The sequence below is a fragment of the Scardinius erythrophthalmus genome, assembly GCF_964197995.2.
Source record: "Scardinius erythrophthalmus genome assembly, chromosome: 2".
NCBI classification, from domain to species: Eukaryota; Metazoa; Chordata; class Actinopteri; order Cypriniformes; family Leuciscidae; genus Scardinius; species Scardinius erythrophthalmus.
In genome coordinates, this window is record NC_138222.1 from 8790937 (window position 1) to 8818255 (window position 27319).

The 27319-nt window shown below is 38.3% G+C and overlaps 1 protein-coding gene across 2 annotated transcripts in view; it reads right to left on the bottom strand.

Annotated features, from left to right (window-relative positions):
* ap1g1 (adaptor related protein complex 1 subunit gamma 1) overlaps positions 1–26628 on the bottom strand; it is a 31135-nt gene extending 4507 nt beyond the window's left edge. Inside the window, exons 1-22 of one of the 2 annotated variants that reach the window (XM_081359255.1) lie at positions 26465–26628; positions 14688–14891; positions 14457–14581; positions 13440–13581; positions 13243–13339; positions 10992–11068; positions 9928–10023; positions 9328–9408; positions 9135–9233; positions 7918–7973; positions 7578–7691; positions 7352–7492; positions 6850–6904; positions 5712–5834; positions 4974–5063; positions 4762–4886; positions 4539–4643; positions 4266–4407; positions 3514–3640; positions 2476–2577; positions 2235–2395; positions 1132–1230 (exon numbers count right to left, since the gene is read on the bottom strand). In XM_081359255.1, coding sequence (XP_081215381.1) covers positions 1132–1230; positions 2235–2395; positions 2476–2577; positions 3514–3640; positions 4266–4407; positions 4539–4643; positions 4762–4886; positions 4974–5063; positions 5712–5834; positions 6850–6904; positions 7352–7492; positions 7578–7691; positions 7918–7973; positions 9135–9233; positions 9328–9408; positions 9928–10023; positions 10992–11068; positions 13243–13339; positions 13440–13581; positions 14457–14581; positions 14688–14888 — 2358 coding nt within the window. In that variant the 5' untranslated portion in view covers positions 14889–14891; positions 26465–26628. The remainder of the gene's footprint in view (positions 1–1131; positions 1231–2234; positions 2396–2475; positions 2578–3513; positions 3641–4265; positions 4408–4538; positions 4644–4761; positions 4887–4973; positions 5064–5711; positions 5835–6849; positions 6905–7351; positions 7493–7577; positions 7692–7917; positions 7974–9134; positions 9234–9327; positions 9409–9927; positions 10024–10991; positions 11069–13242; positions 13340–13439; positions 13582–14456; positions 14582–14687; positions 14892–26464) is intronic. The other variant, XM_081359256.1, reaches the window with a different exon arrangement.
* Between the last annotated feature and the right edge of the window lie 691 nt (positions 26629–27319).

The window sequence follows — 27319 nt, forward strand, 5'->3', positions numbered from 1 at the left end:
AACTCCAGTCAATTTTAACATTGAGCTCATTTTTTTGTAAATTTGGAGTGCTGTCAGTACAGAGAACAACGACAAAAATCGGTGTTGCCTACACCGTGTTATCCTCTTTTTAAAATTTGCACCCTGTTGACTTCAATGGGGCAAGTTTTAAACCTGCTTTTAGCCTCTTAACATCCTTGATGTGTCATTACAAGTGCCCAGGCATGTGAGTGATTCCTTCAGAGTGATCACAGGTGAATCTGACTGCAGTAGATGTGAAAGATATTAATAAAAATGATGTTATTTCAGCCAGCGCACATACCTGTATTTACATCCTGTTTTCGGTCGAAGTCCACAGTAGTCGATTGTCGAGTTCTCCACTGTTGCTTAGTTACCTATGATCACGCGCGTGAACTTGACAATCAACTACTGTGGACTTCGACCGAAAACAGGATGTAAATACAGGTATGTGCGCTGGCTGAAATAACATCACTTTTATTCATATCTTTCACATCTACTGAAGTCAGATTCACCGTGTTCACTCTAAATGAATCACTCACAATGCCTGGGCACTTGTAATGACACATCAAGGATGTTAAGAGGCTAAAAGCAGGTTTAAAACTTGCCCCATTTAGGTCAACAGGGTGCAAATTTTAAAAAGAGGATAACACGGTGTAGGCAACACCGATTTTTGTCGTTGTTCTCTGACAGCACTCCAAATTTACAAAAAAATTAGCTCAACGTTAAAATTGACCGGAGTTCTCCTTTAAATTTTTATTGCTTGCACAGAACTCGTAATCTTATATAGCCAATTCATGACAGGGAATCTGAGAAAAATGACTAATCAAGGGGGAGATTTCAGAAAAACAATTGGTAGGTGTGACACCCTTGACCTGATTTGAATCAGCTAATGAGACGCCACCTTAAACCATCAAAGTCACTGAGATGTGACATTTCCTCCTATTCTTAGGCCAAGATAAATAATGGCTGCCACAGGCTTTTTAAAGCAAACTTTCAACTTCAGGGTACAATTATTTACTTTTACTCAACACTGATCAGACTTCTGAAGCTGTTTCAGGACAAATGACTGATCTCTGAAGATCTACTGCAATAGGAAGCAAAGCGTGGCCTGGGCTCACAGCAATGTTTTACCTTTTGTGGGTTGAGAACCCTGATGACCTGCGTGACGCTTCCCTGGTTGACTGCAGGAACTACATTACTGCTGGGGGACAGAAGCTGCAGCTGGAATGTCTAAAAACACAAACAAACGTTTAAGTATTTGGCTGAAGCAAAAATTACCAACATATGGTTGCACAACTATATTCCAATATTAAAAGGAATTTGGTCATATTCTGACAATGCATCACTTTCAAGCATTAACCTGACTGCAGGGCATCTGCAGAGTTTTAAAATCAAATTTAAGACTTTTTTGCTTTGGATGGACTTTTTTCCGTCCCCATGCTTGGGATGGCCCTACGTATCACCAATCCCATACAATCTCAATAGGGCTTTTCACACTGCGCTTAACACGGTGTCATTCTAAGCCCTGCTTTTAACCCCAGGAAAGTTCACAGTTTAATTTTAGAAGTGGGGTTAGCACCACTTTTTACCTGGGGTTAAGAAAACCTGAGTTAATTAAGACTTTTGTTATTCCATTTAAGATATTTAAAGGTGCAGTAAGCAATTTCTGAGAAACGCTGTTGAAAATTTAAAATCAACACATAAAAGTATTTTGTGAATATTTGCTAGATGTTTGTTTTGTGTGCTAAAAAAAAAAAAAAAAAAAAAAAAAAAAGTCCTAGCTGTCTAAATAGGTGAAAAAAAAAAATGGATCGACAGTAGAGGGCGTATACTCTCATAATGGGGAAAGAGTGTGTGAGTGAGTGGGACATTTGTAGAAAGAGATGGCTAAAACATTACCAAAGAAGAAAAGGTCAGAGGACTATAACTAGATGAAGGGTTACAGTCAGACAAGAGAGATGCAGGATGGCCTGAAAACAGACGACGAGGTTTCTTTGTTTCTGCTCCATCCATGAGTAACACTGTTTTTTGCCATGTTTCACAGAACAAAGATATGCTGTTGCATCAAAGCTGATTTATCCATACTTGTGTGAGCTATCTGATGCGGAAGCTGTTAGTGTTTGCCTGTGTTGCATAGCATGTTCACTATTTTTAGGATTTTGAATAATTATCTGGGTTACCCAACTAGGGTTCTCTATAAACTGTACAACTAGAGGGGAAAAAAACGAACAAACCTTTGGTACTGCAGCCTGGAACACAAAGTCTGTCATGTCAGCCTCGGTGGAGTTGGTGGCGTGGATGGTGATAACTGCAATATTGGGATTGGGGTTGGCCCTCTCGAATGTGAACTCAATTTTCAGACCATTTTTGTTGTACGCCGTCATTGGCGGAATGCCTGCAAGAGAGAAACGGATATGATAATTGCAATGCCCTATTTTGCAATAATAATGATGACGAAATTGAATGTAAGCTCACCCGCTGCAATGTCATTGAAAAGGGGCTGCGAAGAGAGACCATCCAAAAGGAAAGGGGGCTGGGACATGGGTACAGAGGGAACAGGGGTGGGGGTTGGACCACCTAAGGAGTGAGAAGGAACACAAAAGGTGTGAGTTTCACCCAAAAATAAAAATTACTGGTGAAGGAAAGTCATTTGGGGTTGGACCAAATTGAGGATGAGTAAATTACTAGGGCATATACCGTACAATTTTTTTTGTGTGTAAAATCTCAAATAAATCTACACAGAGAACCCTGACAGTTGGTATAGAATAATATTAAAGGTTAAAATTAACAACTGATTTGTATACACATTTTAATAGCAAAAAAAGGCAGTTTTTCTAATAATAGGTTTATAATAATAAAATAGTTTTATTACTTTTGAAATATATACTTTTAAACAGTGTAATTTCATGACAGATTAATTCAAACATACACTAAATATTAAAGAACAGGTTAAATAAAAATATAATGAATATGTAATACATTGCAAATATTTAGCACAACACTCCTCTCTGGAGTTTTGTGTTTTTCTGCAGTTGAAACACGGATTGAGGCATGATACATTTCGATCTTTCACTGTATCTTTCAACACACCTTCTGATGTTCATTCATGTTTATTTCATGCTATAACTAGTAGTAGAGAGGAAGAGATGATCGGTTCACATTATTGTTTGAATTTCGTACTATAATTGACAGAATTTGTAAGCTGAGTATTTGTTTTATATAAAAAGTAACAAAGCTTATTGTGCTTAATTGGATGGGAGGCGTGCTACAAATAAAGTTTAGAAAAGTTTTGTAAACACATCAACTGAAAACAGCATAGACTAAAATATCAATGCTTGGAATTTAAGAATTGATATCAGTTCATCAAAATGAGAATAGAGCCCTAGAGAATTTTTTATTTTTGGGTAAACTGCTACTTTAAGGACTAAATGACAACACTGTAAAGTCAGTGCTCTAAACATGGAGAGAAACAGGAATGGCAGGATGTGAATTTGGCAAACAGCAGAAGTGTACCTGTCAGAGAAAGGTCGCCCAGCAGGTCCAGCAGTTCTCCTCCAGCTGATGCAGGCTTTGTGGGAACAGTTGTTTGGATAACAGGTACCACATCATTACCTCCGAGTAGATCTAATAAATCATTTGCCTGAAAAACAGGAAACGGACCATTAGCTTAAATATTTCACAATGGCTACATATCCCTCTTTATCTGCTCAACCATACCGGAGAGATTTTTTTTTATTATTCTAGTACAGAGGTTCTCAACCCATTGCTAATGGCTCCACCGGGATACACATTTTGGATATCTCTCTTATCTAGCACACATGATTCATCTCATCAGATCGTTACTGGAGCACTCAGTGAACTGCCACTGTGTTTGAATTGCAAAACAGCAGCATGAGGAATGAATTAAATGAAGAATGTACTTATTAGCCGTAGATGAGGTAAACTATATGGACAAAAGTATTGGGACACCTGACCATTACACCAACAGGGACTTTAATGACATCACATTCTAAATACATAGACATTAATTTGGAGTCTGTCCAAAAAATTCTCTTCTAATCTGACAACCCCTCATTTCCCATGGCATAGTGAAATAGCCAATAAATTGTGTGTCATGTATACTGGGTTTTCAGTATCTACTCGTTTGACATTGTTTTTGCTTGTGCATGAGGTAAGTACACCGATTCAGAGTACGCTGTCAGATTATTGAGTTGCCTAAAATGTGCATTGGGTTGGATTGAGAAACCTTGCTCTAGAAAACTCACCTGACTGGCTGGTTGAGTGATGCTGGGCAGGTGTTTTGTGTCCAGTATGGTTGATTCTGTTTCCCCATTGGTCTGCACAATCTCTGCTGGGCCATTAGAGGCCGTTTTCTCCATGATAGGCATTCGCTCTAGTAATGCAGGTCTTCATGGGAAAGAGAAAAAGATAGGGTGAGGACAAGAAACAAGAGCTAGGGGTGAACCATCAAATATAAAAAGTGACTAGCTGTTGAAATTGAGACAAACATGAGTCTGGAACTGTCGGTGATCTTTTACCTCATGTGATCATATTTTTTGAAAAGTGCATTATATTCCACAGCTCTCTGCTGCAGCTCCACGTCTATGCTGCTGCCATATATTGATACCACTTTTTTGATTCGACTGCAGGGCAAAATGAAAATAAATGGAAGATCATTGTCTCATCCGTTTGGGGACACAAACTCATTTCAAGAAAATATATCCCTGTATCAAAAGTCTGAGTCAGAACAAGTATGCTTACTTCACACTGCTGAAACGGGTGGATAGCTTCATGATAGCAGTCAGGGAATAACCTCTCGTTACAGGGGTGGACAAGTTAGAAACGAGGAGACCTTCTAAAACATCCAGGACCTCATCTTCAGAAACCTTTCAGATGAAATCAGAACGATACAATTGTTCTGCCGTTAAAATAACTGTGCATGTGTAGTTTGAAGTGCCCATGGAGGCATTTACCTGAATAGGTTCCTCTTCCTCACACTGGCCTGAGACCAAAAGGTCTCCATATTCTCCTATGCACCAGGATGCCACCTGTACTAGAGGTTGCTATAGGAAGAAAAGTTTGAGTTAGTTCACACAGACATAATTCTGTTGTCATTTAATTATACAATTGTCAATCCAAACCTGCATGACTTAAATTCTGTGTAAACTTTTTTTCTGTATGCGTGTTTCACAGAAGTAACACCAAAGATCCACGCATGTACAGCTGGCTAATTAGAGTTCTGTAAACCAAGTCTGTATAAAAGGTGTTTATTGTGTTTCAACTAGTTTGGAGGATGGCACTGAAGATCAAGGCATTGCTGCAAATGCTCTCAGGTGAGAGTGCATCTTTAGAGAGCATAATATTTTTGCTGAGACTGACGAAAGGCTGTGCAGAAAGCCCTTATATTAAGATGGTTTGGCCATGTTTTATGAAAATGACTACATGTTGTGAATTAGGCAAAAAAAATTCACTCCTATGCGTACAAACACAAAATGGTCCATTAGTGAATGAGGCTCAAAGTCAAAATGGGGCCTGATGCTTTCAAGCTTAAAAATGGTTTACATTTCACTCTGTTGTTCATACAAAGCTACTGTATGACTTCAGAATAATTTAGGAACACAAGTTGCATAATCTTTTTTTAATAGTTTTCTGTCATTATATTCACTTTTAAAAGTCAAATGAAGAAAACACAGTGTTAAGATGATTCTAACCTGAGAGATGTCATCCAGGAGGGCTTTGTAGAGTCTCTGTACAGTGTAGGCATGCATCTCTACACTATTTGTAATGAGCTGAATGAGGTTGGGCACCGAGTCATCCCGGACGTAACTCCCTGCCTATAAAAGCAGACACAACAAGGGTATCAATTCACTGTGCCACCAAGAGGGAGCAGTTTCATACATTTCCACCTCAGAAAATGTGGTTCTGGACTTGAACAAATGGCCCTGGTTTTGAACCAGGAACTGCTAACTTCAGGCCAGAGGGCAGGATCATTTCTGTAACAAATAACTGCAACTCAATCAGGAAAGACTGCAGCAAAACTAGACCGAATCAAATTATAGTGGATGTTAAAATGTCCTCAAAACTCATAAGATATTGTGTGCGTTTACTTGTGGGCAAGTTATGTCATAATTTTGCTCAAGTAAAACTGATTCTGAAAGAGGTCTGCAGATTCCCCGGCCAAGCACTGGCTTCAGCATGAGTATCGAAATCATTTTGGTGGAACATGGGTATCACACGACACACACAAGTCAAAAACGCATTACCAAGGCTAAGATTAAGTATAGTAACCAAGGCTATTCAGCGATAACAGGATTATTCTTTACAGTCTACAGTCAATATCATCAGCAGCACTGTTAAAAAAAATATTCTATTCAACAGCATACTGTAAAGTCGACAATAAATGAAAATTCACCCTATTTTCTAAATGCGTGTTATAGATGTAATTTGAATGATTTCTCCATTCATGTTAAAAAAAAATTTACCATCATTTTTTGTAAAAATGTCATCTTACTGTCATTGCGACAGACTTCTTTCTTGTGATGTATGCAAGACTTCTCCAATCACTTAGTCTTCTTAAACCCCAACCTTACCCACATATCAAAATCCAATCAACAAACGATGCATAGAACCAAGTCCCGGTTCTGCAGTTTTTCTTTTTTTAATAATCTATTTCGCTTGGATGTACACCACAATAAAAGAAAAAAGGCCTTTCCATTACATCGCGACTTTAAATTTACATCAAGTGGTAAACTAAAATATTCATGAATGTGATCTAGTTTAATAATAAGTCCTGTATGAAATAAATTAAATTCAAGCAAAATATAGTGTACAAAAATGAGAGATATTTACCGTTGTCAAAACCCTCATAATGGTGTCTATGTGCCATCTTTTGGAGGGCGCATACCTGCAACAAACAAGTGTTAGTTATTTCTGCAAGCCAATAGACTAAAGCTCACAGACTAAAATATTAAATCAAGTCACTAAAGCAAAAAGCATAAGTAAAACCCTTTAAACACTCTTAACCAAACTCCTTTTAGTACTGTCAGATAAAAAGTGTCAACAGAGTCAACTTCTGCCGATGGATCACTCATTTTATCATCACACAGTCATGAGTCACTTGAACAACTCAAGAAAACCTCTTTGCTTTTCAAGGGCTTGGTTATTGAATTTGATTGGATACACTTAACTAAGCTTTTATAATATTTAAAAAACCTCTAACAACCGTCTTCAGACTTTCAAAAGGGCTACAAGGACGTGCAACACGACTGCTGCGAATATGGGAAATGATGGCACTTCCTCTCAAATGATTTGTGCTTAACATGATTTACGTTTTCACAATAAACAGCCTTACTTCTCAGCAGCCAGAAAGATCCCTGATGCGCAGTCTGCTTTGAAATCAGGGTCACAGGAGTCCAGGAAATACAGAAGTTCTTTCATCATACCCCGGATGTTGTTGCCGTTGACCAGGGCAAAGCTCAGCTCCATTGCACGCCTGTGGAAGGACAAGTGTAAGCAGCAGGACTCATCCTCTTAAGCTATAACTGATATAAAATCCATACAGCCTGCACATAATTTACCGTTTAATGGACACATCAAGGTCTTTCAAGCAGTCCACAATAGTGCTTCGATGTCTCTGCACAGCATTGTGATCAGTCTGCACGGTCTTCAGTAGAGATGTCAATGCCACATATCTGATCAGGGAGAGTAATAATGTCAAAGCCCTATCATTTTGACAATCGAGTCTAGTGTGAACGGCACATGAAATTAGCTTTTTCAGTCCAAAATAAAGCTGTAGTCAGAGACAATGAGATCATCAATGTAACACTCAGACGATGGATCACTCAATATCTTCATCACGGAACAGCAATTTTGGAGTATAACACTTTGGTCAAAAGTCACAGACATAACAAAACATACCTGATGTTTTTGTCATTGTTGAGAAGAAAACGTCCCAGAATGTTAATTGCTAAAACCTGTAATGAAATAAACAAAAGAATTTAACAATTTTCTGCAGATACCAGGGCTCCAGACTGCATTTTGTGACCTCTTTTCTTGCTGGTGCGAGTCAATTTTGTTAGAGTTCGCACTGGTGCAACCACTACGTTGCCCAACTGGTAAGAGCTGCCATTTCTGTTGCATATGAAAAACATCAAACGAAAAAAAAAACAAAAAAAAAACGCTTCTCGTTCGAGATGTGCAGCACAGACAGTTTATCAGCTCGGACAGCGCAGTACTGATGGGAGGTTCAGGTCATTTTACTGGCTCTTTGAGTCTCGTTCAGCAAAATGAACAAATCTTTTTTCAAGTGATTTTGTTAATTTCAGCAGAATATAATTGAAATGTTACATGTTAATAGCCAAATTCCCCAACACATCACATTTAAAATAAGAAAATTTGATAATGCAGCCAAGGCCAAATTATGAGAAACAGTAATTCATTGCTTAGCTGGGGCCGATCTTGATCACGCAACACCGTTACACAGCGCTGGGAGATCCAGTGAGAAAGCATTTGAATGCCATCGCTGCAAGATTTGAATTCGGCACAGAATTCTCTGTTATAAACCATTTCAGATCAAATAGTGCTGACGTGGAAACCAGGAGAAACATTGTGCCATGAACAAACAAGTTATAGAAGGCTTTTCAGTCCACAAATCACCAATTATTCACCATGGGTTTAATGTAGTAACTCTAACTGTAAACATGGTATTGTGGCAGAAATAGTCTTGTTTGTTTTTACATTATTCATTTAAAGGTTTGTACAACCTTTTTAAGGTGATATTCAAGCATTTTTCAAGGACTGTTTCCAATTATTTTTAATGCCATAACCCAATTTTTTTTATCTTTCTCTAAAAATTTGTTGTTAATAAAAGTTGTTGTTTTTTCTCAACTCAAGCACATTGCTTTACTGTCAAAAATGCATTTCCAAGAATTAAACGCAGTATTATTAGTTACTGCAAAACAATAGTCATTTTATGAATAATTTACAGGCGCTTATGAATCAGGAGCTGGTGCCACCATCTGTAGAACTTAGTGTCACCAGTGCCACTGCTCTGAAATGTTAGTCTGGAGCCCTGAGACACCCTTTGAATATCAAGACATTTTGACAATCCACTCAGATTTCTGAGCAACACTCACCCTTAGTCCACTCTCTGATTTGATGTCCATAATAGTAAGAACAGTTTCGTAGAGGATAGCGTTGCCTACATTTTTACTCGTCTCTGTGTTCGTTGCAACCTATTAAAAATAGGGCAAAAAAAAAAGGGAAATCTTTAGAAGGTAGAAAGGAAAAGGTATGTGGTTATAAAGTGGATCTAAACATACTGCTTACCTGTGCAAGAATGTCATTCATAGCTTCACTAGAATCATCATCACCCTTTCCCAGAATTCTCAGTAGCCTCAATATCCGCACCTTAATGTCAAGAGACACAAAGTGAACCATTGCTTTAGCGTTTAAAGAACAGATATCACCTCAATGGTAAAAACTTACTAAAGGACCACTCTAAAAATCGATTTTGTGGATCTGACCAAACAAAGGACTTGAGATACATTACAGACTGTAATTCACATCAATGGCAACATTAAAGGTGCTGCAAGGAAATATTCCTATTACATGACATATCACTGAAACTGTCATGTCTCGGTGACTACCCTAAGTTCTGTAAATGGGGTTCAGCTAATCAGAAAACGCACAGGCACTTTCTTCCAGTCAATTATTCTGCATGTTCATAGATCAGTCCATATAAGGGAAGCAGGAAGTTGAGAGCCAAGTCATGGGAGTGTGCAATTTCCTCTAAACTGACTTTGCAGGGCGGGGTTTTAGAACGAGGGGCGTGTCAAATTGTAATTCTGCCAGAAGTTCCAGAACAGCCGATATCACTTACAGCACTTTTAAACACAGCAACATAGACAGGAGATGATGTGTCTTTACCTGCAGGAAAGGGTCACTGATGCCGGACACATCATGCTCAGGGGAGTAGCCTGACATGATCAGATTCTTCAGGATTCTTACAAGTTGTGGAACCAGCTAGAAAAAAAAAAAAAAAAACAGTGGGAGAAAAAAAGGGTCACAGCAGCAGATTTTAAAACAGGACAGCACATAGTAAGTGTCAATACAAGTAGGCACCCTGAGTTGATCATCTTCCAATAGATTGGTTTCACTATGCATTTAATTAAGATGTCTAAGACATGGATACCATGTCAGTGTTTTTTGCAATTGTTTGGCACTTTTCCTGTTTATTAATATAATCCTCATTAATTTTGGAAATGTCTCCATTTTATTTGTGCCCCCACTATAATGTACATATTGGAAAAACCACAACCCAATAGTGACCGTATGAAAGAGAACCATTAAAATTAATCTAAGGTTAACGCAGGACAAGTGAAAATGTATATGATGTCTACGTAATCCTGCATAAAAACAAAAGAAAACACTTAAAATGACGACAATTGCAAAATAAACAGTACATCAAAACCAAAAATTGGACTACATCTACAGTGACCATGAGGATGAGTCTGTTTTGTTTTCTTTAAGAGCATGCACCAGCTATGAAACCAGAATGTCCTCTTACCTTTTCATTCTAATACAATGCAGGAATTGTAACAAAGACAAATGACAGAAAAAATATGAAGTAGATGTTAGGGGGGAATTGGAAAAAAGAGTCACTTTCAGAGAAGAGCTTAACATAATGCTACAGTTATGAGCATGAGAGGTGGGCGTGCTGGCACAGTAGATCTGGCTGGGGGTGGGAAGAGTAGAAGCAGATATACAGAGGAAGAACCCTTTTTCATCATCTCCCAGTGAGATAAACACACCTGCAGCTAAATCTAGGACAAGCATCCAGATTTCAGTCAAAGGACTACAGTCTCATTTTAGTAGTCATGTCAACGCTATCAGCAACAGATAAGAGTGTTTGTCTCAGAGTGGCTGATGTGGTGCATAAACAATTTTAGAGGTGACTGGTGAAGGTCAGGGCATGAACACTTGCTATGTACCTTCCTGAAGTGAGAGAGCATGTCAGGACTTCGCTCACACATTTCAGTGAGCAGAACAACAGATGTGTGGAGAACTCCTGCAGAAAACACAGAACAAGACATTGATTTCTTTTATGTAACTCATAAGCAACCCAAAAACGGTTCGTTTACATTATGAAAATGTACAACAAACTGACATTCTGCTGTTGTTGTTTAATGTGAAAGACTGATTTAAATCTGAATATATGAATAAAAGACATTCAAATTAACTAGTTTCTTAACAATAAAAAGCTAAAGTTTGCCATTTCTGAACTGGGGACTGATAGCAATTTTACACGAGGGTGTCAATTTAGGAGTTATATATAAAAAAATAAAATAAAAGATTTCTGTAATTTTGTTTGATTCTGTTCATTGAGGACGATGGTGGAGTTTGATTTTGAAAGTAAGATATTGAGGACAGAGTAAATAACTAAACTAAAAACTAAAGATAACCAATTTAAAGCAAGCTTCAAATATTTTAATTGGAAAAAAAAGCCCTGACAGAAATTGCTATTTTTTTACATTTAACAAATTGGCAGCATCCACTCAAATCAAAGTTCACCCCTCCATATTCACTAAATTGTAATCTCGCAATTAAAGAAAAGAAATGGTCATTTTAATTCAACATGCATTAATGTATCCAATATTAGGCTTGGGCGATATGCTCCATTTTCATATCGTCTTATCGTCAGCCTGTGAGATCGGTGATACACGATATTATCGTGAGGGGGGTGGGGCTTACTTATTTGATTATTAACTTGCTTATTTACTCATCAATTTGCTTGTTTTATTACTTCGTTTTAAATATGAGATTTTTTTTTCTATTTTGCTAGCAAAGGTGGAGTGTTTATTAATAGGCTAAATCAGGTTATTTCCCAGTATAGTGAGGTAAAAAAAGATCCTAATCATTCTTGTATCTGACTCAGAGTATTTCAACATGTCAGCGGGAAATTTACGGGGACACATTATCCTCTCATGCCGTTACAGATGCAGCATTTTGCCTGTAGGCTACCTCTGCACGAGATGAGAACACGTTTTAATTTCTTGGGTCAAAAAAAAGTGTTGAAGTCTGCGATATATGTGCTCTCTCTGTCTGGATGCACTTCACTTATGCGCACCGCACTTCAATAAGCCCAAATAACGCGGGTTTTAAATGCCGGGAGAAATCAGAGGCAAAAATCTAAAAGTCGATCGGTTAGGCTATACTTAAACTATGACTTGACTCTGATAAAGGAAAACGGGTCAATGCGTTTACATGACCACATGCATTGTCTGTTTATTCAGCATAATCGAGTTAATAACGTGCATGTAAAACGCTCATTCCCTGAAAATGAAAGCAGAAACGGACTGAGTTTTCACTGCATTAACGGCGCGTTCTCTCAGAGACGACGGTGGATATAACGCTACAGCAACTATCAATTTACTGGCTTAATATTTCTCTTGTGAACTTACATTATTGACAGTGAAAAAATTTGAAGAATATTTCTTGTTAAACAAGTTTGAAGTTGCTTGTGATTTTCACAGATGGCAAAGTTTCACAGATATGCTTCGTGAACTAAAGACTTTATTAGGCCTAGGCGGCCTATATAATTTTATTGATATTATTATAATTAATATTTTGCAATTGTATTGTTTTTAGTGTTATTAGTGTCATTAAATATTTTGTTAATGTGCTATGGAAACAAAATACTGACGAACAACGATGCCGTGTCTTCATCTTGGCTCTGTATAAGAATGATGCGTCTGTTAAAACAAGCACTCTTGACAATTTGTGAATGGATCACCTTGCAATTAAATTTCGTTGTGGGATGTAGTTTTTTTTAGTGTGTTTTAAAAACATTTTCTTTGAGGAGTCCTCATACGCGCGCGTCGGTGATGTCGCAAGTGTGGTTATGTGGTGATGTCGTTATGAATTTAGGCAAGGCAAATATAATTGTAGTTCCTAATTAATTTAATAACTATACTAGCTTCGTAATAATAATAATAATGATTTAATACATTAATGGGAAAACGAGCCAATTATCGTATTGATATCGTCAAAGGCATCTGCCATCGGCGATATCTCTGTCTATCGTCGATACACGATACTATCGTCTATCGGCACAACCCTATCCAATATATTAACGCAAACATGAAGAAAATGTTTGACTTAGTAGGATTGATATATCTGTTTATTAATTTCAATGACTATAAAATGAGACCTATGGGAAAGTTTAAGGAGCAGAGCTCTCACCATGATTTTTCTCGCTGAGCAGGTTTTTTGTTGCTGGCAGGAACATCTCCATCAGCTCTGGGACTTTGCGGATGACGTGAACCGCACACAGTGCTGCCTGAGGGCAAAGAGATCATGTCAAAACCGTTCACACATTCAGAGCTCGACATCCAACTGGACATGAAGTCCACGTTCAGCTGTGAAGGAGTGTGAAATACCTTTTTCCTCAGATAGGAGTTTGACGTTTTGAGGAGTTTCTCCACTTCTCCAGCTAAGTCACGGCACATTTCAGATGAGCCCATGCAGCCCAGGGTGCACAAGGCCAGTCCCTGCACATACTGTGTACTGTGGTTCAAGTCACTGCAGAGAGAAAATAAGAAAATGTATAAAATCATTTAAGTCAGTGATTATTAACCGATGGGCAATTCAAAAATGGGTCGCAAAAGGCAAGAAATAAAAAACAAACAACGCAAATAAATCAATATGGCCATAGTTAGGACAGCAAAATTATTCAAATTTTTAAATGGAGGGAAAACGCTTCCCATATCTTGATGTCAAATGCTACGCATCCAATCAAATTATTTTTTTGGGTGGAAATTCATCTGGTAAAAAATGACAGCATCTAAGCAACCAAAGTCATTGATTTTAAATGAGATTATATAGGCAACATGAGAGAGAAAAAACTATTCAAGGTTTATATATAAAAAAAAAAAAAAAATGTTCCTGTAGTTCAAACAATAGAGCATGGTGTTAGCAACCATGGTCAAGGGTTTAATTCACAGGCAAGTCGCTCTGGATAAAAGCCAAAAGCATAAAACATGTTTCATGCTACAAACTAAAATGTGATTTATTGGCTGCTGAGAGCATTAAAGTACCAGATTCAAGAAATGTTTAGAAACCAAAATTGTACATTTTCCTATTCAGCCTCAGTTTTGGCATCACGTTGGGTTGCCACTTGATGTTTTAACGTAAAATCTGATTTCTGAAGAAAGAGATAATGTTAATAACTTAGAGTGCTGGTTTTTATTTTATTTCATTTTTTAGACCTGATATAATACTAAATGGAAAAGAAAGAGATGCCATTTAAAAAAGCCATCAAACTCAAGCAGCAGCTTCCAATCATCCAGCACTTTACGCTCCCCACCTACAACGGTCATATTAAACTCCCACCCATCACACAGCCAGTTGTGATTGATGGAAGTGTTGAGACCAGATGAGATCCTCTGCTCACTCACTTCTTGATGCAGTTTGTCATTAAGAGATGGACGTCCTGCCTCTCATCCAGGAGCAGCATGGCTCCCAGGTAGCCTATCCGTTTGTCTGTGAACTTCTGTGATGCAATCAGTTTCAGGCACTCCAGCTGAAAATGAGATTTTGCCCATCAAACACTGCAAAATTCTGTCTGGTTAAAGTGGGTTAAAGATTGCAATGATGACCCTGTAATTTCTGAAACACTGTTTTCTCACCTGGCCAAAGTGTGCTGGGTAGCCCAACATGTGCATATAAAGCAGCTTAGCCACATTTCTACAGCGGTATGTGTTGTCCTCTTCTCTAAAGGAGGACCTAATGGCAGCACACTCTTTCTGGATCATCTCTCGCTCCTCCGCCTGGGTTCGGGCCGTCCGGATTGTCCGGATCAGCTCCCGCAGTCTGATCGGAGCTGGCATCCTCTGTAATGAAAGCACAATGTCAGCCAATGGAATGTCACAGTAGCTCCTATATATGTGCCACAAAGACAAATGAAGATTTACATCATTTTTGCATTTGCCAGAGCAACATAAGATCTTAAGATCATAAGATTTTGACAGCAAACAACACAATTTCACACTAAACCCCTCTCTGAAAAGCTGCACCATTAAATCCCCTTTAAAGAAGGGGTGTCGAAATTAATCGCTTCTACGATGCAGACGAGGACAATTCGGTATCGGTTCAGTAATAGACCATAACCGATTATAATGTACTGAAGCTTTTCTGATGTCATTTGTCACGTACGTGCTTTGTCGCGGTAGCACTGAGTGAGGCGAGACGCAAGTGCAAGAAAATTAAAAATGCTCCAACTACTTTAAAAGACATCTGGGCACATTTCGGCTTTTATGAACAACCTGGTAAGCACGACCTGCAGAAGACACGCGCTGTGTGTGCTCATGTCATGCACAAATAGAATATGCAGGAGGTAATGCCACTAACTTGATAAAACACGTTAGCCGTTTTCACCCCGAGCTGTTAACGCCTGGCAGAGTCTGACTGCTTTAGAGTAAGCAGATGAGATTCAACGTCACCTGAATCCGCATCCAAAAACAAATCATCCACTCGCCGCCCTAATAATTTTCTCTGATTTAAGCATCCGCACCCGATGGTCAAATTACAATTATTCTGTGTTGTTACGCGTGATTATAAATGGATGATCGTCACCTTCAACTCAGCGACGGTTGATGCGCGCATCTTTAATGGTAACATAATACACTGATTAATGAGCGCTGCTTTTAAAGTAACATTTCTTTAAAACAATTTGACAGATTTTCATGCATCGTGATATCGAATTGAACTGAATCGATGACATGATAATCGTAATCGAACCGAACCGTGAGACCAGTGTAGGTTACACCCCTACTTTAAAGCATCACTTCTACAGCTCTACTCATTCAGGCCGACTTTTTTTAGCGAATGTGTTGCATCTGTTGTCCGTCTGCTTTGTTTTTAAAATGTTGTTACAATAACACAACTTGAAAATGTATCTAGAGTTCCCAGCATTTGGTTTCATTCCTTTTAGTTAGTCTTATATAAAAGCTCCCTAAGAAATGAGTCCAGGTGAATCTAAAACCAGCCTAATTATACAGGGTGTTCTTAAGTCCAATCTTAGGCCATTCAGGCAATCCACTAGTTGATTTTTAAAATATGCACTTTTGTACATCCCCATTTAATACATAAAAATAAAACGGACTCAGACATCAAGCTTAATATATGATGTTTCTGCTTATATAACATGCTTTTCTCATGATATTAACCAGTAAATTAGCTTTAATAGATTTTTTAATAGTGCAACCGGTTGTCTAAATGAAGCGTTACCATGATAATGATGTAAATAGGGAAATCGCTCCTGCACTGCAAGATGAATTAAGCACAACACCCTAGAGCGCTCTCTTGATCAGTCGTTCTGCAGAGCTCTAAGAATCCCAAAGGACGCCAGGCATCTCATTATTGACTAGCACATGAGGTGAGCTTTTCTATGGGAACAGCCAGTCTGGAAAAGGCAGACATCAGAGTATGGCCATAATCAGCTGCATCAGCCAATGAGACACAAGCAGGTCGAATCACATGTGAAATTCCATTCCTTCAACAGAATCAGGTTTCAATCCACTGGAGGGCAGGCCGATTAAAAATTAAAAGCGAGCACAAACAAAACTGGTAAGATTACATGACTGCCTATGCAGGAGCCTATTTCTACAGCATTCAACAGTAATCCAGCTCTAACGCAAACATCTGGAGCGAACAAAACAAAAAAGGGCGATGGAAAGAAGCTTTGACTTCACAGGATACAAGATATTATGCAATTGACTGTTCGCAAAGAGTTACCTTTAGTTACCGTTGCTATGTCAGACAAGCCATGCCGCTCTCATGCCACATGTTCTCACACAGTGAAAAAATACATTGCGTAGGACACTGAGGACACTGACAACGCGCCGACAGACAAGGTTTCTTTTGATATGAAAAAGTCTCAACTTTGGTCATTTTTTAAAGAAATTTAAACAAATACCGTTTTGTGGCTCTTTAATGAGTCGTGACAGATCGCTGTAGCGCCTCAGTTACATCTGCTCGTGAACGATCATCTCTTACTTCGAGTTCATTTATAGCATCAAATAAACATGAATGAACATCAGAAGGAATGTTGTTTCAAACGCGGAAAGACGTCAGTACACACCGTTTTTCAAGTTCAAATCCTCCAACGTTAATCTACTAACTCTCCTGACTGCTTTGACAAAATGGAGGATTCGGCAGATTATGATTGGTCAGATCGCCTGTCAATCAAACTCCCTGCGAAGTGTCACATTTACACCTACCACACACAGGAGCAAACTGATGTTCAGCTCATAAACAGTGAGAAGTAGAGGGATATTAGCATGGAGAGAGTGAAATTGGGCTGCTAATAGAAAGAGAAGGCTCATTTTTCAGAAAACCTCTGGATTGTTGTAGGAAGGCGTCGCAGGATCTGCAGTGACAGCTTTGTGGCAAAAAGAGCAGTTAAATATATGAACGTGGATCATATAAACAGACATCATGACTCATGCTGCAGACTGAGGTTGAATGGACATGGCATTACAGTACTTTCACCTCACACACAACGAGCAGCTCCTCTCAACACAGTGATGGAGTGTATGCATAGCATAAGGTCACCTTGTAATTACATGTAAGTTGCAAAAGTAAGTAATCAGTGGCACCAGAAAGACACAGCACTTCAAGTGGTTTACTGCTCTGATAACGCACATTAATCACACCAGGAGATCCATCTCACACACACACACAGTTAATATTCCTCCCTTCCTCCACGCAGAGATGAGAGCTGCTTTTGGCTCTCCATCACAGAGAAACCCCGCACTTGAATCTGTTAGCATGTAGCACCTAATTAAGCTGCTCGAGCCAGAAAGGAACTACAGTAATTACTTGCTAAACAATGACATTCTCAGCATCTCCCTGCAGAAAAACAGAAGTTACGTTCGTGAATGGATGGACAGTGCAAAGAAGTGCATTTAATGACAAATGCACAATGTCATTGTCCAATTAAGCACAAAGTGATAAAAGCAAAGTGTTATTTCAAGGAATAAAACATGCAGTGGCCTTTATCTTAAGTTCACAGTTTAGCTAAAAACACTGATATTTTTGTTCTGGTTTTCAAAAGAGAAATTCAAAGAAAGAATTGTATATCTACAAATGATGCAACAAATCAATATTCTTGCCATCATTTTTATTTCCCTTATCATCATCATTGGTTGGTTGGTTAGTATTTTAACGCCATGCCAGTTTATTTGGCAATGTAACAAGTTGAAATACTATAAAAGAGCTTATTTAAGGTTTGCCTTGGATAAAAATTCTAAAATGGATTCAGGATTGCTCTTACTGTTATGATGAATGTAAAACTACTCTATAAAAATTAATGAGACGACACAATGTGCCCCTCTAATCGTATGGTCATTCAGCAAACTTACTATTGAAAGCAACAAATAAAAACAAACATATTTCTGTGGATCTGGCCATTCAGATATTCCATAACGAAATGTCTTCAGAAGCATTTAGCTCACAGGAACACTAATCTCTACAACGTTAACTTTAAATAACTATCTTCAGAAATATGAATCAGAAATTAGAAAGAGTGTGTGTAAGGCTGGGCAAGGCTTACCTTCCCTGCAAAACAGATTTTTTTTTTGCGCTCTGAAGAACGTCAAAGGTTTCCGTTTACAATGTGTTTTTGCAGGGTTGCGCAATGTAGCCAATCGCAAACATGTCTGTTGATTTCTTGAACGCAATGGCCAATCAGAGGTGTTTAAGTTAGCACTGAAAACTTTTTTTGGCATTTTGAGTGGTGAGTGGATTCCCAGAGTGCAAATATCTTCTCATTAAAACAAACAAGTCAGTTTCATTTATTGTAACATAACTTTGTGAGATTGCGATGAACAATGACGAGTGAGCTTTTTAGCGAAAAGGGAGCGTTCGTTGCACGCTCTCTGCCATGCCAAATCCCACGTACAGTATGTAATCTGTTAAAATGAACAGTGCTTTGTAAACGTAGATGCTTTCACAAATAATGTATTGACAGAGTTTATGCTGGGATGTGTAGGTTGTGCATTTATAAACGGCTATATTTTGGCTATATTTATAAATTACTATCACCCGGAGGTCCGTCGCCTTCAACTATTTTTAATTGTGAGTATGCTCGAAGTTGCTATTTGGTATATTGATTTTATTATTATTGTGTTGTCGGAGTAAATGAAAAGCTTTTGTAACTCGTGTTTACAAAGTATATAGCCAAATGGGTTTTGGTGTATTGTAGGATGGACTATCTTGTGTTTTGGTGTGGTTTTTATTATAGATCTTAGTGTATTTCAGTAATAATAAATCCAGGATGTTGTTGTTTTGGTGAATGTCTGTTTCTCAGATTCCAACGTTTTTGTGATGTTTTAAAATGAAATGAAGGGAAAGTATATATCTTAGGTCCTGTGACCATTTCACCATTTTTAAACACCTTTGTCTTGACTAGTTAATTTTAAATGGTCTTGCGCTGTGGTAAATTAGTTTTTAAAAGTAAAAATACTCAATATTGTTTCTCAATTAATATGAGGTCATAAAAGCTGGATGCATTATATATATATATATATATATATATATATATATATATATATATATATATATATATAGCCTATATAATAGCATTAAGGTATGAGTGGGGTTAATGTAATTTGATCTAAGAACACAAAAGTCATTCAAATTTGGAGTGACAACTTGCTGACAAGACCTTCAGGGTGTTAAAATGAGCACTGACAGGCATGTGTTCATTTAAATATTAGTCAAAACAGGCACGAATGGGTGAATTTGTGTAAACACTAAGTAAATAGAGCGAAAAACGCCTCAAAATGACTGTTTTTAACAAAGATTATCAAACCAGCGTCCCAGCTATCAATTTTTTTCCCCACTTCAATAAGCTCAAGCAATACGTAACTAGCCTCTTGTATTATGTCAAATGCCTTCACACAGTTCTTGGTCTTCTGCCAGTTTAAAGAAAGCCAAGTCTTTTTTCTTTGAGGAAGGGCTGCTTCAATTCTAAGTGCCTCTTCAGATTACTTGGCACTATTTTAGCATTAGCAAACTTCTCTATGCAGATGACATGCAGGCTAAGGGCAATTAGCAGCCTCGGCTTAACTAAAGCTGCAAACGCGTCTGCTCTCATAACTTCTGGTTGGGGTGGATCTCTGCATAGGTCATTTGCCTATTCGAATCAAATCAATTAATAAACTGCATCAAAATTATAAAGTGTGCATATATTTATCATTTTAAGTGCCAATCCAATGAGTTTCAGAGAAATGCAAAAATTGCATTTGAAAATTACTACATCCACTGCTTTAAATGTGTAGTGAATGTTTTCACTATTTAAGCAGATGAATTGTGCAAGTAAAGTTCATTGTACAGGTTTCATACCAACACAAGGCATCATAGGTTGTGTTATACCGTTAATATAAGCACAGCTAAAGGGTGTGATTAGGCATGACATGTAGGCTAGTGGATGTGGAACGCTACATTTAACAATCAGAAGTCAAGACTGGAACTACCCCGTTATATAACAGGTAGTGATTTGACAGTCAATAATAAAATTGTTTCATCATTTACTCACCCTTATGCACTTCTCAACCTGAGCACAAAATACTTCTAATTGTTTTTTAACTTTCTTCAAAAAATATTTTTTGTTTCTCCCAGACAAATTACAAGTTTGGAATAACATGAGGGTGAGCAATAGGGATGGACATGTTTGTAAATGTTTCATTTCGAGTACTGATAGGTCTCAAAAACGAGTACTCAGGGCGGGGTGTGTCTGAAAAATATTTTCAAAACGCTCTTACGAAAATGAATGTTGAAAAATAAAAATATGGCATGAAACAAGTCTATCAAAATATGAAAATATGATTAGAAATATAAAACAAGTAGATTATGAATAACGCATCAATGTTTCTGAAAAAGAAACATCAGGTATAACAGGAATAGCTGTGAGGTGAAGCTGAAGAATGAATGAACACCAGTAAACTCATTGCCCATTCTATATGACACACCCTATGAGATTAATCAAATATCCTTGATAACCACTTTCAAATCCATGGTTTCACTTTATTATGCCCATCTGGGCAGCTTACTGTCCTAACGCGAACCAATCAGACTTCAGGTACCGTCCAAAATGCTAGCAATAACCAATCAGAAAAAAAATTATGTATTTTTTAAAAGCCACAGAGATGGTTGATCATGAAAGCGATGATCACTGTCATGTCCGAGTACTTGTGCTCATCCCTAGTGAGTAAATGACAGAATTTTCTATTTTGGCTGAGTTAACACTATGGCTATGTAGTAGATTGAGGTTTCAGAACTAGAGTTACTCAGAAAACTCAATTGCTTTGTGCACTGAACAGCACATAAGGACATATTGCTGCTGGTGGACTGTGGAATTGGTGGAATTATTGCTGCTTTGGATAAAAAGTGAACTGTAAAGTGATGAAGATAAAAGTAGTAGAACAAACAATCCAAGTTAAATAAATTTGTCTAGTGTTGCAGAGAACTATGATGGACCAACATCAAACGTTTTGGCTGTCTTTTCAATCCTAAGCCCTGTTCTGGCCCTGTACATACTTTGCACAGTGAAGATGAAAGTTAGTCCTACTTCTGAATATGATGCTGTTTAGGCAGATCAATCAAGGGAAAAAGTGTGAGACGAAAAAAAAGTGCTTCTGCTTCCTATTCCCAGTACAGCTCCTGCCATTGAGCTACACTGGTTTCAAAATGTAATGGCAGTCTGCGTTCAAGAGAGAGAGAAACATGATGGGTTTTCCTCATCTTAAGAGCTGGCATGGCATGACATGGTGAATCATTGCAGTGTATAAGCCTTAATGCTACAGATCCTCAGCTTCATCACGACAGCTAATGATTCAGCATCCAGTATTGTGACATCAGCACTGCCATCAGATGAATGGATGAGGAACTTCCCTTTATGGGGAATAAGAAAGCATGACTACACACACCTAGCACCTTTAATCATGTGATGCCTTATGATCCACCTTGACAGAGAGAGGAAGAATGCCATTCAAAGAAACTGTTCAAAATAATGCAGGATTGCTTTTTAAGCAACCTTACTTTGTACAGGGGAACTGCTTACAGTTCCAGGTTGACCTCACTGTTTAGAAGCCAAACTCGGTACAATAGAGGGCTTAAGGTGACCCTAGGTGGGGAAGCTTTACTTCAAGAGCAAAATACTTTCTCCGTGGTCAGCCTTACGTGACCATACATCCCAGTCCTGGGATAAAAAGAGTATTGTTCCACTGTGGGTCTCCTGCCAAAGGCATTTAACTGCAAACTTGGGGAGACTCTGGTAAACTGGTGATGTGAAGAGTTCTGTTGCACTGGGGAAGCCTTTCAGCTTTGAATAGACAGTTTAAGGGCCCTTTCACACCTACCTTGTTTGGTCCGGATTTTCTGACTTTTCAGTTTGATCTGAATCAAAATTACAGGTGTGAAACCTCCCCCGGACCAAACAGACGAAATTTGGTCAGACGAAAAGAGGTAGTCTCGGTCCGGATCAAACTGAACAAAGGTTTGGTTCGTTTCTAGTGTGAAAGCATTTTCTGTATGGTTCGGACTTTCAGACCATTTACAGGACGTTACGGTGGTTCTCGCAGGATTTCTTGCAGTATTCTGCAGTCGGTGCTGCAGGGAGTAATGCCATAATAATAATAACAGTATAGTGGCAACGATATGCATATGTTCATTCATTCTTGTCAAAGTTACCCACCGAATTGACAACACGCTGACCTCAGACGCACGTCCGTTTACAAACCAATCAATGTCATGATGCAGCCCACATAGATGATGACGACAGGACGCAAGTATGTCATATAAAGTTCTTTAGTGCGCTCGCATAATTGCAATGTGAAACCAAACCAAAACTAACCGAATGTATAAAATGTATCAAAACATGAACTTTGGTTCAGACCTTGATGCGGACTTTCAGGTGTGAAAACGCAGAAGAGTTTGCTGATAAAATCTGACTCTAGAATTCAATCTGTTTAGCTGAATGACAAGAATCGGCCCAAACCACAAAAGCGGCTACATTCCAGCACACGTTACAATAATATTTTACCATATGTCCTAATCTGGGGCAATAACATGATGATAATCCAAAAACCTAAAGGTATATGAAGCTATATGGTAATATTGTGCCGGATTCTGATAATGGAAACGTGAACATAATTTTTCCAAATCATTTAAACTGTGAGCCTAAGAGAGCTGAATTCAGGTAACAAGACTAAATATAATGATCTCGGTTTCAACATATAGTCTAGCTAGGTTTTATCTCACACCTGCCTCCATAGAGTCACGTCTGATCACATGGAAGCTGTGCTTAGCAACCAGGAGAAGAGCAAGAAAAAGGCAATCCCCCAAGGAGACGACCTGGAGAACAAGTTTCAATAAGCAGTGCTTTATACCAAATAGAAATGGTATCACCAAATCAGTTTAAGGAAGAATATATATGGCAAGCAGACTTTCAGAACAGTTTTAAACAGTGACAGAAAAGTTCATTTCACAAAAATAAAGTTTCAGTAACTAAATTTGGGTAATTGAACTCAGTATGCTGTTCAAGGTGTTGCATTTTATTAACTATTAAAGTTCTTCGGCAACGAGCTTCAGCTTCATTTTTGGCCGTTGTGAAGTACGCCCACACTGCTGATATGTCTACATGAAATCCACATGGTGAGCACAAAATAGACATTGACAGAGTCAAAATGCATCAACGGAGAAGCACTGACTGTTAAAATCAATGATTTCAGCCCTTCAAAACGATTTTGGCAGAAACCATTTTTTGTTTTTTTGTTTTTTCAGATGCAGAAATTTCAGTGCATCACTAGTTATTAAGTAGCAAAGCATAACAAGGCTTAATTGAGGCTAGTTACTAATGGAATAAATACTAGTATCTGATAAATAATTGCACATGAAATTGAAAAAGATACTAATAAATTATTTGGTAGTCATAATAAAAAAATACTAGTAACATCAATACTAGTATCATACCGCTGCTGGAGGCCTGCCCCAGTCAACTAGTGCTGCTTTGGATAAAGGTCTACAGTAAAGTTATGAAGATAAATGTATGAGAACAAACAAACCAAATGTTTAAGTGTGGGACTCTTATCAACATTTGAAAAGGACACTAATTCAATGTAAAGAATGGTAAAAATGGCTTGCGTTGTCCATTATTTACAGTATAAAAAAAACAAAGAACCTGTCACCTACACGAATGAATCTCATCTTATGATGAGTTGCGCTCATCCGAAGATCTGGTACTCTCTGCACTTTTAAAGCAGTTGTTATTTAAAATATGTGATGAATAAACTCGTGATTGTACACATTTATTGAATAAAGTCCAGTCAAATGTAAACAAACTTCCTGGTGTTATGGACACCACTATCTTTGATACTGTCAGTATGGTTACCCGATTTACAATACAGTTTTGACTATCATTCATATATATATATATATTCAAGCAACCACTTTAATCTGCTGAATGAACATTTCAAGACTCACACACCTGTAAGCAAATGCTGTTGTTAATTGAAAATTGTGACCGTGAACAGGAATCATGGACATTTGTATTACTGACGGATGTCTTTTAATTCTTAGCACTTTATTAATGTTGGGCTCTTCATTTGTAAATTAAGTATTTTTATAAGGAAAATGTTTGAATGCAACGTTTTGAAAGATTCATGGAGAAGTTGTGGCTATTATTAAGAATAAATAAAAAAACTATAAATCACTGGCTTCCAGAGTTCCAGCCGAAGATTGAACTCGGACCCTGACGTATTGACGATAGCGGAAACGCAGAGGATAGAGCAAAACAAAACACCAGTCAAAAATTTGTCTAAAACGAGAATTTTTAAAAAGAAATGTCGAAGGAGTTTAAGTTAGTTGGAAATGTCGGAGTAGCTTGAGTTTGTTGCTCTGCCGAAACGCAAAAGGAGTCCACTCTCACCTAAGCTTACGCTACTCCTACATCCTATGTCTGACGCCGGGTCAAAGGTCACTCTTCAGCCAGAAATCGACTTGGGTACGGCTGAAACCGAAAGCTAGTGATTAAAGTTCATAAAGTTATAAATATGGATATTTTTCTAACAAAAATGCATCGCTTCGCTTCAGAAGGCCTTTAATAACCCCCTGGAGCCGTATGGCTTACTTTTACGAGGGGTGGAGGCTTTTTTGGGCTTCAAAATATGTGGTACCATTCACTCCCATTATAAAGCTGGGAAGAACCAGGATATTTTTTGGCTGAAAGAGGCAAGTCATACACACCTAGGATGGCTTGAGGGTGAGTAAATTATAGGATAATTTTTGGGAGAACTAAACCTTTAATAGTCTACTAATAGATCGAAAATGAATTCTTAGTAGCAACCTTTAAATTATTCATTAACCAAAAAAAAAAAAAAAACGGACAAAAGAAAACTCTTGGCGTGGACAGAGAATGCAAATCTAAGCCAGGAATCATGCAAACTGCAGCAGTGACTGGGAGGACACGTTTACAGACGATCACTTCCTTTATTTCTGTAACCTCAACGTTACTCCACAATCACAATGAAGAGATGCCAACACGTCGTTCATATGCACCACAAGCAAACGGGTGTAAAGATATGACAGAGACAACACTTTAAACAGCATTAACAACATACTATAGAGTCCAACCTCAAGAACGATTTCACATCTCTCTCAAAACCACCTGGTGACTAAACAAGTCTAAAACACACACAAGTGGCATCATACACCTCGTATTCTTGACCTTTACCACTACTTCATTTCCACCCTGACTGTTTTATTTGTCGTATTCAGAGAGATTGTTTAAGGTTATGTTTCTAGACCCATCCCCTTGCGCTATAACGTCAAGCCATTAGTGCTAAGCTAAATGATAAACACTGAGATGAGACGACATTACGCTATGGTTAAAAAACGAGTACATTTCAGTGCTTTTCACGAATATTATCACTCCTTGCTAAGTATTAAGTACCGCTGTTATTCATTCGTAATGTCGGTGAATGAAGTGCTGCGTGTCCGTTGCTAACTGACTGGAATCTCGTCAGGCCTCAAATTGAGCGTCGGTTTGACGGCGGATTAAACACACACCTCTACTTTAAACCAACTGAAACGTTCATAAACTACAGTGTAATTGGAATTTCACGCCCGGTAGCGAAACGTCGTTGTGGAAATACAGCGAGAATGATAGTTTAGCGAGCGGCGTCCGTTAGCACTCAAGCGTATGACAGCGTCCCGGTGCACGCGCAGAGCGCCGCCACCGAGCGAGAGGCTCGCGAGCTGCTTTAGCTTTAGCCTGTGCGCTCCACTTCCTATGCAGAACAGAGTCAAAACTAGCTAACCTGAATAAAACCGAGCGGCTTGACAGCTCAGAACGTACAAGTCATAGCTGAAATCGTTTAAACTGTTAAAATAAGGTTCGACTCACCAGCCGTTACGATACCAGAAAACAAGTGCAATCTTCTCAATCGACGGAAGGAGGAACGGACCAGACATTCAAAATGGCGGCGGTCCCAGCCTCAGCACTTCTACCGCAGGCGGAAGGTTACATGATTGATGTTCAGAACTTCAAATGCGGATGTAAGAAGGCGCGACCTGCTCTCGTAGTAAATCTATTATTATGGGGACAGAAATTCTTTGAAATGTCAAAAAATACTATATACAAAATAATACATATATATGCATTTCCATGGCTTTTAGTTTTTTTTATTATATTGTTATTTTTATTTATAAATAAGCTCTGTTAGTAAATGATGCTGTGAACAAGGGGTTGTGAGTATTGACAACATTTATTAGCGTTTTCAAGTAGCCAATTATAAAGAGAATAGAAATAAAGAATGCGTTTTGCATAGACGTGGTTTATTATCAAGTACCCAACGATATAAATCCCAAGCTGTGAACTGGAATACTGTGGCCATTTTCACTCATATTATGTCAAACGAGTACAGTTGTATTTTAACGCTGATCTACGTGTCAGCTCGGCGGATGACTTGGTGTGAAAGAGCCGTGCTGCGGTCTCACCTCACCTCGTGGCAGTCAGTGATGACGTCAGCGTGCAATGTTGTGGCACTTCCTTTGGGAGTCACTGAACTGGTTCTCTTTAGTAAGCCAGGGGTCGTTTGGTCGACCTGACGAGGAATTTTGTGGTAAAGTATAGCAGCCAGGGCCGGATCTAGACATTTGGAGGCCCTAGGCAAAATTCATGTTGGAGGCCCCCCACCCCCAATAAAACACACTTGAAACAAATATGATTCCTAACCTTTTTATTTATACAACATTTAAT